This window comes from Entelurus aequoreus, linkage group LG08 (assembly GCF_033978785.1).
Source record: "Entelurus aequoreus isolate RoL-2023_Sb linkage group LG08, RoL_Eaeq_v1.1, whole genome shotgun sequence".
Classification (NCBI taxonomy): domain Eukaryota; kingdom Metazoa; phylum Chordata; class Actinopteri; order Syngnathiformes; family Syngnathidae; genus Entelurus; species Entelurus aequoreus.
In genome coordinates this window covers 79,237,356-79,253,195 of record NC_084738.1, presented here as the reverse complement: position 1 = coordinate 79,253,195, position 15,840 = coordinate 79,237,356, and the positions used below count along the sequence as shown (strand labels likewise).

The window sequence follows — 15,840 nt, the reverse complement described above, 5'->3', positions numbered from 1 at the left end:
ACGATTCTCCCTTCGTGGTTCTCATTTCAACGTGATTCTTGATTCAACACGATTCTCGGTTTGTGATTCTCAATTCAATAATATTCTCGATCCAACAAGATTTTAATTTGAACAACATTTTTGATTCAACACGATTCTCGATTCAACAAAAAATTAAATTCAACACGATTCTTGCTTCAATACGGTTCTCAAATCAACATGATTCTTGATTCAAGGCAATTCTAGACTCAACACGATTCTTGATTCAACAAGATTCTCGATTCAATTTTTTTTTCAATTGAACGATTCTTTTTTGAACACGATTCTCAATTCAACACAATTTTTTTCCCAACACGATTCTCGCTTCGTGATTCTCGATTCAACACGATTCTTGATCCAACAATATTTAAATTTCAACAACATTTTTGATTCAACACGATTCTTTTTTCAACACGATTCTCACTTCGTGGTTCTCAATTAAACGTGATTCTTGATTCAACAGGATTATTTTTTCAACACGATTCTCGTTTCATGATTCTCAATTCAATAATATTCTCGATTCAACACCATTCTTGATCTAACAAGATTTTCGATTGAACACGATTCTTGATTCAACAATTCTTTTTTTCAACACGATTCTCCCTTCGTGGTTCTCATTTCAACGTGATTCTTGATTCAACACGATTCTCGGTTTGTGATTCTCAATTCAATAATATTCTCGATCCAACAAGATTTTAATTTCAACAACATTTTTGATCAAACACGATTCTCGATTCAACAAAAAATGTTTAATTCAACACGATTCTTGCTTCAATACGGTTCTCAAATCAACATGATTCTTGATTCAACAAGATTCTCGATTCAAATTTTTTTGCAATTGAACGATTCTTTTTTGAACACGATTCTCAATTCAACACAATTTTTTTTTCAACACGATTCTCGCTTCGTGATTCTCGATTCAACACGATTCTTGATCCAACAATATTTAAATTTCAACAACATTTTTGATTCAACACGATTCTTTTTTCAACACGATTCTCGTTTCGTGGTTCTCAATTCAACGTGATTCTCGATTCAACACGATTCTTTTTTCAACACGATTCTCGTTTCGTGATTCTCAATTCAATAATATTCTTGATTCAACACCATTCTTGATCTAACCAGATTTTCGATTGAACACGATTCTTGATTCAACAATTCTTTTTTTCAACACGATTCTCCCTTCGTGGTTCTCATTTCAACGTGATTCTTGATTCAACACGATTCTCGGTTTGTGATTCTCAATTCAATAATATTCTCGATCCAACAAGATTTTAATTTCAACAACATTTTTGATCAAACACGATTCTCGATTCAACAAAAACATTTTAATTCAACACGATTCTTGCTTCAATACCGTTCTCAAATCAACATGATTCTTGATTCAACAAGATTCTCGATTCAATTTTTTTTTCAATTGAACGATTCTTTTTTGAACACGATTCTCAATTCAACACGATTCTTTTTTCAACACGATTCTCGCTTCGTGATTCAACACGATTCTTGATCCAACAAGATTCTCAATTCAACAAAATTTTCGATTCAACGATTCTTTTGTCAACATGATTCAACACCATTTCCGCTTCGATACGGTTCTCGATTTAACACGATTTTCCCTTTGTGATTCTCAATTCAATAATATCCTCGATTCAACACGATTATCGAAAGATTTTTTTTTAAAATAAAATGCTTTTTTTACATTTTTACTTTGTTTAAATAGATTTTTGCAAATCATGAATGGATTTAGAATGGGGATGAACAACAATTGCAGTTGGGATGTGAATAAATGTCATGTAAATACTGTACATTATTATTGCATTAAACTACTGTAGTTGTTTGTACTACATTCTATTGTATGGTTTTTACACATTATTTATTATACAAAAGTTAGATTTAAAATTTTTTTAAAGGCATATGAAAAAAATATTTTAGCTCATTTCAATTGCCAACACTGATTACAAGCTGGGTCACAGAACCAATTAAAAACTGGGGTATGTTGAAGAAAAATGGTGAAAAAGTGCTCACAGAGACGGTGGAGCTGGGCGTGTTGGTGCCATATCCGGAGGAGGGAAGGGAGGCCAGGGACCAGCGGCGACCATCGCTCCTAACACACAAGACACACACACACTCTTCAACATAACATAGGAATAAAAAAGATACACTCGACGGCACTAATGGCACTTTTGTGTGTCTTTATGGGCTAATAAATGATACAAATATACATTTAATGTGAGCATTCTTGCTTTGTTGTCCATACTAGGAAGTAGCTTGAATGTGTTTTGTTGCGCTCTACAAAGTGTTTGTACGGTAAGTAATATACTCATTACACAGCAACTGTTAGATTGTAATATTCATATTGGTTTTAGTTTTCATTACTACATTTGGAGGTGTTTAAATCGCCATGTAAAATTGCTAATGCTAATCGGTAGCATGTTTATGGCAAATCCAATGGAGATTAGCATGGCGCTAGCGCTTTTCGGAAAAGTGGAGCCTTACATTTGGGCGCTTTCTATCAGGCATGCTTGCTTTTTTCAAGTCTTACGAGAAAGTAGCTTTTTCCAAGGAAACTGAATGTGTTTCGTTGCGCCCTACAAAGTGTTTGTACTGTAAGTAATGTGTTTTGTTGCCCAACTGTTAGATTGTAACATTCATCTTTGCTGTAGTTTTCCTTACTTAAATTTGGGGGTGTTGAAATCGCCATGTAAAATCGCTAATGCTAATCGGTAGCATGTATATGGCAAATCCAATGTAAATTAGCATGGAGCTAGCACATTCTGAAAAGTGGAGCCTTACATTTGGGCGCTTTCTATCAGGCTTGCTTACTTTTTCGTCTTACGAGAAAGTAACTTTTTCCAGGAAGCTGAATGTGTTTTGTTGCGCCCTACAAAGTGTTTATACTGTAAGTAATGTGTTTTGTTGCCCAACTACTAGATTGCAACATTCATCTTTGTTGCAATTTTCCTTACTAAATTTGGGGGTGTTGAGTGTTGAACTCCCCATGTAAAATCGATAATGCTAATCGGTAGCATGTTTATGGCAAATCCAATGTAGATTAGCATGGCGCTAGCGCTTTTCGGAAAAGTGGAGCCTTACATTTGGGCGCTTTCTATCAGGCATGCTTACTTTTTCGTCTTACGAGAAAGTAGCTTTTTCCAGGAAGCAGAATGTGTTTTGTTGCGCCCTACAAAGTGTTTATACTGTAAGTAATGTGTTTTGTTGCCCAATTGTTAGATTGTAACATTCATCTTTGTTGTAGTTTTCATTACTAAATTTGGGGGTGTTGAAATCGCCATGTAAAATCGCTAATGCTAATCGGTAGCATGTATATGGCAAATCCAATGTAAATTAGCATGGAGCTAGTACATTCTGAAAAGTGGAGCCTTACATTTGGGCGCTTTCTATCAGGCATGCTTACTTTTTCGTCTTACGAGAAAGTAGCTTTTTCCAGGAAGCTGAATGTGTTTTGTTGCGCCCTACAAAGTGTTTATACTGTAAGTAATGTGTTTTGTTGCCCAACTGTTAGATTGTAACATTCATCTTTGCTGTAGTTTTCATTACTTAAATTTGGGGGTGTTGAAATCGCCATGTAAAATCGCTAATGCTAATCGGTAGCATGTATATGGCAAATCCAATGTAAATTAGCATGGAGCTAGTACATTCTGAAAAGTGGAGCCTTACATTTGGGCGCTTTCTATCAGGCATGCTTACTTTTTCGTCTTACGAGAAAGTAACTTTTTCCAGGAAGCTGAATGTGTTTTGTTGCGCCCTACAAAGTGTTTATACTGTAAGTAATGTGTTTTGTTGCCCAACTACTAGATTGCAACATTCATCTTTGTTGCAATTTTCCTTACTAAATTTGGGGGTGTTGAGTGTTGAACTCCCCATGTAAAATCGATAATGCTAATCGGTAGCATGTTTATGGCAAATCCAATGTAGATTAGCATGGCGCTAGCGCTTTTCGGAAAAGTGGAGCCTTACATTTGGGCGCTTTCTATCAGGCATGCTTACTTTTTCGTCTTACGAGAAAGTAGCTTTTTCCAGGAAGCAGAATGTGTTTTGTTGCGCCCTACAAAGTGTTTATACTGTAAGTAATGTGTTTTGTTGCCCAATTGTTAGATTGTAACATTCATCTTTGTTGTAGTTTTCATTACTAAATTTGGGGGTGTTGAAATCGCCATGTAAAATCGCTAATGCTAATCGGTAGCATGTATATGGCAAATCCAATGTAAATTAGCATGGAGCTAGTACATTCTGAAAAGTGGAGCCTTACATTTGGGCGCTTTCTATCAGGCATGCTTACTTTTTCGTCTTACGAGAAAGTAGCTTTTTCCAGGAAGCTGAATGTGTTTTGTTGCGCCCTACAAAGTGTTTATACTGTAAGTAATGTGTTTTGTTGCCCAACTGTTAGATTGTAACATTCATCTTTGCTGTAGTTTTCATTACTTAAATTTGGGGGTGTTGAAATCGCCATGTAAAATCGCTAATGCTAATCGGTAGCATGTATATGGCAAATCCAATGTAAATTAGCATGGAGCTAGCACATTCTGAAAAGTGGAGCCTTACATTTGGGCGCTTTCTATCAGGCTTGCTTACTTTTTCGTCTTACGAGAAAGTAACTTTTTCCAGGAAGCTGAATGTGTTTTGTTGCGCCCTACAAAGTGTTTATACTGTAAGTAATGTGTTTTGTTGCCCAACTGCTAGATTGTAACATTCATCTTTGTTGCAATTTTCCTTACTAAATTTGGGGGTGTTGAGTGTTGAACTCCCCATGTAAAATCGATAATGCTAATCGGTAGCATGTTTATGGCAAATCCAATGTAGATTAGCATGGCGCTAGCGCTTTTCGGAAAAGTGGAGCCTTACATTTGGGCGCTTTCTATCAGGCATGCTTACTTTTTCGTCTTATGAGAAAGTAGCTTTTTCCAGGAAGCAGAATGTGTTTTGTTGCGCCCTACAAAGTGTTTATACTGTAAGTAATGTGTTTTGTTGCCCAACTGTTAGATTGTAACATTCATCTTTGTTGTAGTTTTCATTACTAAATTTGGGGGTGTTGAAATCGCCATGTAAAATCGCTAATGCTAATCGGTAGCATGTATATGGCAAATCCCATGTAAATTAGCATGGAGCTAGCACATTCTGAAAAGTGGAGCCTTACGTTTGGGCGCTTTCTATCAGGCATGCTTGCTTTTTCGTCTTATGAGAAAGTAGCTTTTTCCAAGGAAGCTGAATGTATTTCGTTGCGCCCTACAAAGTGTTTGTACTGTAAGTAATGTGTTTTGTTTCCCAACTGTTAGATTGTAACATTCATCTTTGCTGTAGTTTTCATTACTTAAATTTGGGGGTGTTGAAATCGCCATGTAAAATCGCTAATGCTAATCGGTAGCATGTATATGGCAAATCCAATGTAAATTAGCATGGAGCTAGTACATTCTGAAAAGTGGAGCCTTACATTTGGGCGCTTTCTATCAGGCATGCTTGCTTTTTTCAAGTCTTACGAGAAAGTAGCTTTTTCCAAGGAAACTGAATGTGTTTCGTTGCGCCCTACAAAGTGTTTGTACTGTAAGTAATGTGTTTTGTTGCCCAACTGTTAGATTGTGACATTCATCTTTGCTGTAGTTTTCATTACTTAAATTTGGGGGTGTTGAAATCGCCATGTAAAATCGCTAATGCTAATCGGTAGCATGTATATGGCAAATCCAATGTAAATTAGCATGGAGCTAGTACATTCTGAAAAGTGGAGCCTTACATTTGGGCGCTTTCTATCAGGCATGCTTACTTTTTCGTCTTACGAGAAAGTAACTTTTTCCAGGAAGCTGAATGTGTTTTGTTGCGCCCTACAAAGTGTTTATACTGTAAGTAATGTGTTTTGTTGCCCAACTGTTAGATTGTGACATTCATCTTTGTTGTAGTTTTCCTTACTAAATTTGGGGGTGTTGAGTGTTGAACTCCCCATGTAAAATCGCTAATGCTAATCAGTAGCATGTTTATGGCAAATCCAATGGAGATTAGCATGGCGCTAGCGCTTTTCGGAAAAGTGGAGCCTTACATTTGGGCGCTTTCTATCAGGCATGCTTGCTTTTTTCAAGTCTTACGAGAAAGTAGCTTTTTCCAAGGAAACTGAATGTGTTTCGTTGCGCCCTACAAAGTGTTTGTACTGTAAGTAATGTGTTTTGTTGCCCAACTGCTAGATTGTAACATTCATCTTTGCTGTAGTTTTCATTACTTAAATTTGGGGGTGTTGAAATCGCCATGTAAAATCGCTAATGCTAATCGGTAGCATGGATATGGCAAATCCAATGTAAATTAGCATGGAGCTAGTACATTCTGAAAAGTGGAGCCTTACATTTGGGCGCTTTCTATCAGGCTTGCTTACTTTTTCGTCTTACGAGAAAGTAACTTTTTCCAGGAAGCTGAATGTGTTTTGTTGCGCCCTACAAAGTGTTTATACTGTAAGTAATGTGTTTTGTTGCCCAACTGCTAGATTGTAACATTCATCTTTGTTGCAGTTTTCCTTACTAAATTTGGGGGTGTTGAGTGTTGAACTCCCCATGTAAAATCGCTAATGCTAATCGGTAGCATGTTTATGGCAAATCCAATGTAGATTAGCATGGCGCTAGCGTTTTTCGGAAAAGTGGAGCCTTACATTTGGGCGCTTTCTATCAGTCATGCTTACTTTTTCGTCTTACGAGAAAGTAGCTTTTTCCAGGAAGCAGAATGTGTTTTGTTGCGCCCTACAAAGTGTTTATACTGTAAGTAATGTGTTTTGTTGCCCAACTGTTAGATTGTAACATTCATCTTTGCTGTAGTTTTCATTACTTAAATTTGGGGGTGTTGAAATCGCCATGTAAAATCGCTAATGCTAATCGGTAGCATGTATATGGCAAATCCTGTGTAGATTAGCATGGCGCTAGCACATTCTGAAAAGTGGAGCCTTACATTTGGGCGCTTTCTATCAGGCATGCTTACTTTTTCGTCTTACGAGAAAGTAGCTTTTTCCAAGGAAGCTGAATGTATTTCGTTGCGCCCTACAAAGTGTTCGTACTGTAAGTAATGTGTTTTGTTTCCCAACTGTTGGATTGTAACATTAATCTTTGTTGCAGTTTTTATTACTAAATTTGGGGGTGTTGAAATCGCCATTTAAAATCGCTAATGCTAATCGGTAGCATGTATATGGCAAATCCTGTGTAGATTAGCATGGCGCTAGCACTTTTCGGAAAAGTGGAGTCTTCCATTTGCGTGCTTTCTATCAGGCATGCTTGCTTTTTTGTCTTGCCAGAAAGTAGCTTTTTTCCAGGAAGCTGAATGTGTTTCGTTGCGCCCTACAAAGTGTTTGTACTGTAAGTAATGTGTTTTGTTGCCCAACTGTTGGATTGTAACATTCATCTTTGTTGCAGTTTTCATTACTAAATTTGGGGGTGTTGAAATCGCCATTTAAAATCGCTAATGCTAATCGGTAGCATGTATATGGCAAATCCTGTGTAGATTAGCATGGCGCTAGCACTTTTCGGAAAAGTGGAGTCTTACATTTGGGTGGTTTCTATCAGGCATGCTTGCTTTTTTGTCTTACCAGAAAGTAGCTTTTTCCAGGAAGCTGAATGTGTTTCGTTGCGCACTACAAAGTGTTTGTACTGTAAGTAATGTGTTTTGTTGCCCAACTGTTAGATTGTAACATTCATCTTTTTTGTAGTTTTCATTACTAAATTTGGGGGTGTTGAAATCGCCATGTAAAATCGCTAACGATAATCGGTAGCATGTATATGGCAAATCCCATGTAAATTAGCATGGAGCTAGCACATAAGGAAAAGTGGAGCCTCTACTTTTGAGTGTGTTTCCATCAGCTTGGTTGACATGGAAAATCACAACATGACGAAAACGTTTGACCGCCAGGTGCCGAGTCTGACGGAACCGGGTCGGTACCGCTAACAGTACGGAATGTGGCACCCCTCCCTCGGCGCGAACAACGCGAGGCGGTGGATGGCGTCTCACCTTCGTGCAAAGGAGAAATGAGCGGAGGCGCTGGGAGAGAAGTTCCTGGGACTATCCTGTGGACTGGAGCCTGAAGAGACAAAAATCAAGACCAAAGAACGCAACAAAAAACAAGGCGGTCAGGGGCCAGACTCACCTGTCAGGGACGAGAGCGGCGAGTGCGGTCGGGGGAGACCCGTCGGCTGTCCGCTTCCGATCAGACTCTTTCTGTTGCTGGTTCTGCAGCTGCAGAGTCAAAGCGGGCAAATATCAAGGACTGCAATTGTCGAGGACCCGCAGCCAGACCAAGGAAGTGGAACTATCTGAACCTGGGGAGGTTTTTTAACGCCAGAAGACTAAACATGTCAACACTTTGGCTTTAAGTCCAAGGTGTGTCTAAGTAAGGGACATCAATAAATGCCACACACTCATGAAAAAATTATTTCAAATTCAACTGAGGAAAAAAGGTATTTTCTTGTTGTGCAATATATATATATATATATGTATATATATATATATATATATATATATATGTATATATATATATATGTATATATATATTTTATTTTTTTGATAATCTAATTAAGACATATATATATATATATATATATATATATATATATATATATATATATATATACATATATATATACACATATACATATATACATATATATATACATATATACATATATATATACATATATACATACATACATATACATACTGTATACATACATATACATATATATATATATATACATATACATATATATATATACATATACATATATATATATATATATATATATATATATATATATATATATATATATATATATATATATATATATACACACACACACACACGTTTGCATATATGCACACATATTTTAATTTTCCTGAGGGAACTCTCCTGAAGGAATCAATAAAGTACTATCTATCTATCTATCTATCTATCTATATGTATACATATATATACATACTGTGTATATATATATATATATATATATATATATATATATATATATATACATACATTTATATATATATATATATATATATATATATATATATATATATATATATATATATATATATATATATATACATATATACATACATTTATATATATATATATATATATATATATATATATATATATATATATATATATATATACATACATGTATACGTATACATTTGATATCTACACTGACCTCAGTTGTAGTTACAATTTCGAAGGAAAACCTTTGTTTCTTAATTATTTATTCCAGCTGTGTGTTATTGTGTGATGGAGTCCACACAGCTGTTGTTGTTCTTGTTGTTGTTGTTGTGTAATCGCTGATCCCAATGATTGAAGTTTGCACATCAATCAATCAATCAATGTTTATTTATATAGCCCTAAATCACAAGTGTCTCAAAGGGCTGCACAAGCCACAACGACATCCTCGGCACAGAGCCCACATCAACACATCGACTTCATACCAAATTGAAGAGGGAACAACATTGTTTATCACGTCCAAAAAAGGTTGCGTGTCACGTACCAACCCACGTGTGTTGGCTTTCAGTGTTGGTTTTTGTTCATTGGCACCTGGGTCTTATAAATTGATGCTATGCTCGTATCACTTCAGAATAAAACAGTCATTACTGTTGAAGACAAATCAGAAAGAAAAGGTTTGATGGAGCACTTGACATTTATGCAGAGTGACAATAGCGCCCTGACAGCAACCACTCTTCTCCACTCCCCGTGGAAACGCACGAGTCGGCAGTCGACGCCATCGCGGAGGTCACGCCCGCCGCGTTTTTACACTGCCGAGCGCCGCACATTTGCACATGTGTCGCACGCAAGCTATAACAATGATTTGGAGTGCATGAGACAGTGCACGTTAGGGCTGAAAACTTTTTTATATTCGTCAAAATCCATCAGTATCCATATTGTCAACACAAGCATGGACAACAACGTCAACAAAATAGTAAACTCACATGGCACACGAAACAATAAGCTCTTAAAATGAAGGAATATGTAAGAAATGTTTAGTAAAGTGTAAGAAAATAGTGTAAACATAGAGGAACCTGAGAACTATTTTCTGCAGGTTTAGTGCCGGGAAGTTACAGCTGTGCTCTAAAGGGTGAGCGCGGCTGAGGCGGTGTGGCGCCCGAAACTATTTTTTATAAGACAAATTCAAAAAAATCCTATAACAAAAAAAAACATTAAAAAATGTAATAAAAGAGCAAATATGTCAAATGTAACGAGAAAAAGTTGCAACAATAAGCTCTTAAAATGAAGGAATATGTAAGAAATGTTTAGTAAAGTGTAAGAAAATAGTGTAAACATAGAGAAACCTGAGAACTATTTTCTGCAGGTTTAGTGCCGGGAAGTTACAGCTGTGCTCTAAAGGGTGAGGCGGTGTGGCGCCCGAAACTACTTTTTATATGACACATTCAAAAAAATCCTATAACAAAAAAAAACATAGAAAAATGTAATAAAAGAGCAAATATGTCAAATGTAACGAGAAAAAGTTGCAACAATAAGCTCTTAAAATGAAGGAATATGTAAGAAATGTTTAGTAAAGTGTAAGAAAATAGTGTAAACATAGAGAAACCTGAGAACTATTTTCTGCAGGTTTAGTGCCGGGAAGTTACAGCTGTGCTCTAAAGGGTGAGCGCGGCTGAGGCGGTGTGGCGCCCGAAACTATTTTTTATACGACCGCGGCACATTCAAAAAATCATATAACAAAAAAAAACATTAAAAAAATGTAATAAAAGAGCAAATATGTCAAATGTAACGAGAAAAAGTTGCAACAATAAGCTCTTAAAATGAAGGAATATGTAAGAAATGTTGAATAAAGTGTAAGAAAATAGTGTAAACATAGAGAAACCTAAGAACTATTTTCTGCAGGTTTAGTGCCGGGAAGTTACGGCTGTGCTCTAAAGGGTGAGCGCGGCTGAGGCGGTGTGGCGCCCGAAACTATTTTTTATACGACCGCGGCACATTCAAAAAATCCTATAACAAAAAAAAACATTAAAAAAATGTAATAAAAGAGCAAATATGTCAAATGTAACGAGAAAAAGTTGCAACAATAAGCTCTTAAAATGAAGGAATATGTAAGAAATGTTGAATAAAGTGTAAGAAAATAGTGTAAACATAGAGAAACCTGAGAAGTATTTTCTGCAGGTTTAGTGCCGGGAAGTTACAGCTGTGCTCTAAAGGGTGAGCGCGGCTGAGGCGGTGTGGCGCCCGAAACTATTTTTTATACGACCGCGGCACATTCAAAAAATCCTATAACAAAAAAAAACATTAAAAAAATGTAATAAAAGAGCAAATATGTCAAATGTAACGAGAAAAAGTTGCAACAATAAGCTCTTAAAATGAAGGAATATGTAAGAAATGTTTAGTAAAGTGTAAGAAAATAGTGTAAACATAGAGAAACCTGAGAACTATTTTCTGCAGGTTTAGTGCCGGGAAGTTACAGCTGTGCTCTAAAGGGTGAGCGCGGCTGAGGCGGTGTGGCGCCCGAAACTATTTTTTATACGACACATTCAAAAAAATCCTATAACAAAAAAAAACATAAAAAAATGTAATAAAAGAACAAATATGTCAAATGTAACGAGAAAAAGTTGCAACAATAAGCTCTTAAAATGAAGGAATATGTAAGAAATGTTTAGTAAAGTGTAAGAAAATAGTGTAAACATAGAGAAACCTGAGAACTATTTTCTGCAGGTTTAGTGCCGGGAAGTTACAGCTGTGCTCTAAAGGGTGAGCGCGGCTGAGGCGGTGTGGCGCCCGAAACTATTTTTTATACGACACATTCAAAAAAATCCTATAACAAAAAAAAACATAAAAAAATGTAATAAAAGAGCAAATATGTCAAATGTAACGAGAAAAAGTTGCAACAATAAGCTCTTAAAATGAAGGAATATGTAAGAAATGTTTAGTAAAGTGTAAGAAAATAGTGTAAACATAGAGAAACCTGAGAACTATTTTCTGCAGATTTAGTGCCGGGAAGTTACAGCTGTGCTCTAAAGGGTGAGCGCGGCTGAGGCGGTGTGGCGCCCGAAACTATTTTTTATACGACCGCGGCACATTCAAAAAATCCTATAACAAAAAAAAGCATTAAAAAAATGTAATAAAAGAGCAAATATGTCAAATGTAACGAGAAAAAGTTGCAACAATAAGCTCTTAAAATGAAGGAATATGAAAGAAATGTTTAGTAAAGTGTAAGAAAATAGTGTAAACATAGAGAAACCTGAGAACTATTTTCTCCAGGTTTAGTGCCGGGAAGTTACAGCTGTGCTCTAAAGGGTGAGCGCGGCTGAGGCGGTGTGGCGCCCGAAACAATTTTTTATACGACACATTCAAATAAATCCTATAACAAAAAAACCCATTAAAAATGTAATAAAAGAGCAAATATGTCAAATGTAACGAGAAAAAGTTGCAACAATAAGCTCTTAAAATGAAGGAATATGTAAGAAATGTTTAGTAAAGTGTAAGAAAATAGTGTAAACAGAGAAACCTAAGAACTATTTTCTGCAGGTTTAGTGCCGGGAAGTTACAGCTGTGCTCTAAAGGGTGAGCGCGGCTGAGGCGGTGTGGCGCCCGAAACTATTTTTTATACGACCGCGGCACATTCAAAAAATCCTATAACAAAAAAAAACATTAAAAAAATGTAATAAAAGAGCAAATATTTCAAATGTAACGAGAAAAAGTTGCAACAATAAGCTGTTAAAATGAAGGAATATGTAAGAAATGTTTAGTAAAGTGTAAGAAAATAGTGTAAACATAGAGAAACCTGAGAACTGTTTTCTGCAGGTTTAGTGCCGGGAAGTTACAGCTGTGCTCTAAAGGGTGAGCGCGGCTGAGGCGGTGTGGCGCCCGAAACTATTTTTTATACGACCGCGGCACATTCAAAAAATCCTATAACAAAAAAAACATTAAAAAAATGTAATAAAAGAGCAAATATGTCAAATGTAACGAGAAAAAAATGCAACAATAAGCTCTTAAAATGAAGGAATATGTAAGAAATGTTTAGTAAAGTGTAAGAAAATAGTGTAAACATAGAGAAACCTGAGAACTATTTTCTGCAGGTTTAGTGCCGGGAAGTTACAGCTGTGCTCTAAAGGGTGAGCGCGGCTGAGGCGGTGTGACGCCCGAAACTATTTTTTATAAGACACATTCAAAAAAATCCTGTAACAAAAAAAAAGATAAAAATATGTAATAAAAGAGCAAATATGTCAAATGTAACGAGAAAAAGTTGCAACAATAAGCTCTTAAAATGAAGGAATATGTAAGAAATGTTTAGTAAAGTGTAAGAAAATAGTGTAAACATAGAGGAACCTGAGAACTATTTTCTGCAGATTTAGTGCCGGGAAGTTACAGCTGTGCTCTAAAGGGTGAGCGCGGCTGAGGCGGTGTGGCGCCCGAAACTATTTTTTATACGACCGCGGCACATTCAAAAAATCCTATAACAAAAAAAAACATTAAAAACATGTAATAAAAGAGCAAATATGTCAAATGTAACGAGAAAAAGTTGCAACAATAAGCTCTTAAAATGAAGGAATATGTAAGAAATGTTTAGTAAAGTGTAAGAAAATAGTGTAAACATAGAGAAACCTGAGAACTATTTTCTGCAGGTTTAGTGCCGGGAAGTTACAGCTGTGCTCTAAAGGGTGAGCGCGGCTGAGGCGGTGTGGCGCCCGAAACAATTTTTTATACGACACACTCAAATAAATCCTATAACAAAAAAAAACATTAAAAATGTAATAAAAGAGCAAATATGTCAACTGTAACGAGAAAAAGTTACAACAATAAGCTCTTAAAATGAAGGAATATGTAAGAAATGTTTAGTAAAGTGTAAGAAAATAGTGTAAACATAGAGAAACCTGAGAACTATTTTCTGCAGGTTTAGTGCCGGGAAGTTACAGCTGTGCTCTAAAGGGTGAGCGCGGCTGAGGCGGTGTGGCGCCCGAAACTATTTTTTATACGACACATTCAAATAAATCCTATAACAAAAAAAAACATTAAAAATGTAATAAAAGAGCAAATATGTCAACTGTAACGAGAAAAAGTTGCAACAATAAGCTCTTAAAATGAAGGAATATGTAAGAAATGTTTAGTAAAGTGTAAGAAAATAGTGTAAACATAGAGAAACCTGAGAACTATTTTCTGCAGGTTTAGTGCCGGGAAGTTACAGCTGTGCTCTAAAGGGTGAGCGCAGCTGAGGCGGTGTGGCGCCCGAAACTATTTTTTATACGACCGCGGCACATTCAAAAAATCATTTAACAAAAAAAAACATTAAAAAAATGTAATAAAAGAGCAAATATGTCAAATGTAACGAGAAAAAGTTGCAACAATAAGCTCTTAAAATGAAGGAATATGTAAGAAATGTTTAGTAAAGTGTAAGAAAATAGTGTAAACATAGAGAAACCTGAGAACTATTTTCTGCAGGTTTAGTGCCGGGAAGTTACAGCTGTGCTCTAAAGGGTGAGCGCGGCTGAGGCGGTGTGGCGCCCGAAACAATTTTTTATACGACACCTTCAAATAAATCCTATAACAAAAAAAAACATTAAAAATGTAATAAAAGAGCAAATATGTCAACTGTAACGAGAAAAAGTTGCAACAATAAGCTCTTAAAATGAAGGAATATGTAAGAAATGTTTAGTAAAGTGTAAGAAAATAGTGTAAACATAGAGAAACCTGAGAACTATTTTCTGCAGGTTTAGTGCCGGGAAGTTACGGCTGTGCTCTAAAGGGTGAGCGCGGCTGAGGCGGTGTGGCGCCCGAAACTATTTTTTATACGACACATTAAAAAAAATCCTATAACAAAAAAAACCATAAAAAAATGTAATAAAAGAGCAAATATGTCAACTGTAACGAGAAAAAGTTGCAACAATAAGCTCTTAAAATGAAGGAATATGTAAGAAATGTTTAGTAAAGTGTAAGAAAATAGTGTAAACATAGAGAAACCTGACAACTATTTTCTGCAGGTTTAGTGCCGGGAAGTTACGGCTGTGCTCTAAAGGGTGAGCGCGGCTGAGGCGGTGTGGCGCCCGAAACTATTTTTTATACGACCGCGGCACATTCAAAAAATCCTATAACAAAAAAAAGCATTAAAAAAATGTAATAAAAGAGCAAATATGTCAAATGTAACGAGAAAAAGTTGCAACAATAAGCTCTTAAAATGAAGGAATATGTAAGAAATGTTTAGTAAAGTGTAAGAAAATAGTGTAAACATAGAGAAACCTGAGAACTATTTTCTGCAGGTTTAGTGCCGGGAAGTTACAGCTGTGCTCTAAAGGGTGAGTGCGGCTGAGGCGGTGTGGCGCCCGAAACAATTTTTTATACGACACATTCAAATAAATCCTATAACAAAAAAAAACATTAAAAATGTAATAAAAGAGCAGATATGTCAACTGTAACGAGAAAAAGTTGCAACAATAAGCTCTTAAAATGAAGGAATATGTAAGAAATGTTTAGTAAAGTGTAAGAAAATAGTGTAAACATAGAGAAACCTGAGAACTATTTTCTGCAGGTTTAGTGCCGGGAAGTTACGGCTGTGCTCTAAAGGGTGAGCGCGGCTGAGGCGGTGTGGCGCCCGAAACTATTTTTTATATGACACATTCAAAAAAATCCTATAACAAAAAAAAACATAAAAAATGTAATAAAAGAGCAAATATGTCAAATGTAACGAGAAAAAGTTGCAACAATAAGCTCTTAAAATGAAGGAATATGTAAGAAATGTTTAGTAAAGTGTAAGAAAATAGTGTAAACATAGAGAAACCTGAGAACTATTTTCTGCAGGTTTAGTGCCGGGAAGTTACAGCTGTGCTCTAAAGGGTGAGGCGGTGTGGCGCCCG

General features: G+C 36.1%; 1 protein-coding gene across 1 annotated transcript in view; it reads right to left on the bottom strand.

The window, feature by feature from the left end:
- The window catches only part of LOC133655246 (microtubule-associated serine/threonine-protein kinase 4-like), a 200,431-nt gene that overhangs the window by 31,726 nt on the left and 152,865 nt on the right, over positions 1 to 15,840 (bottom strand). The window contains exons 6-8 of the mRNA XM_062055224.1: positions 8,141 to 8,229; positions 8,005 to 8,074; positions 2,044 to 2,122 (exon numbers count right to left, since the gene is read on the bottom strand). Of these exons, the coding sequence (XP_061911208.1) occupies positions 2,044 to 2,122; positions 8,005 to 8,074; positions 8,141 to 8,229 (238 nt within the window). The remainder of the gene's footprint in view (positions 1 to 2,043; positions 2,123 to 8,004; positions 8,075 to 8,140; positions 8,230 to 15,840) is intronic.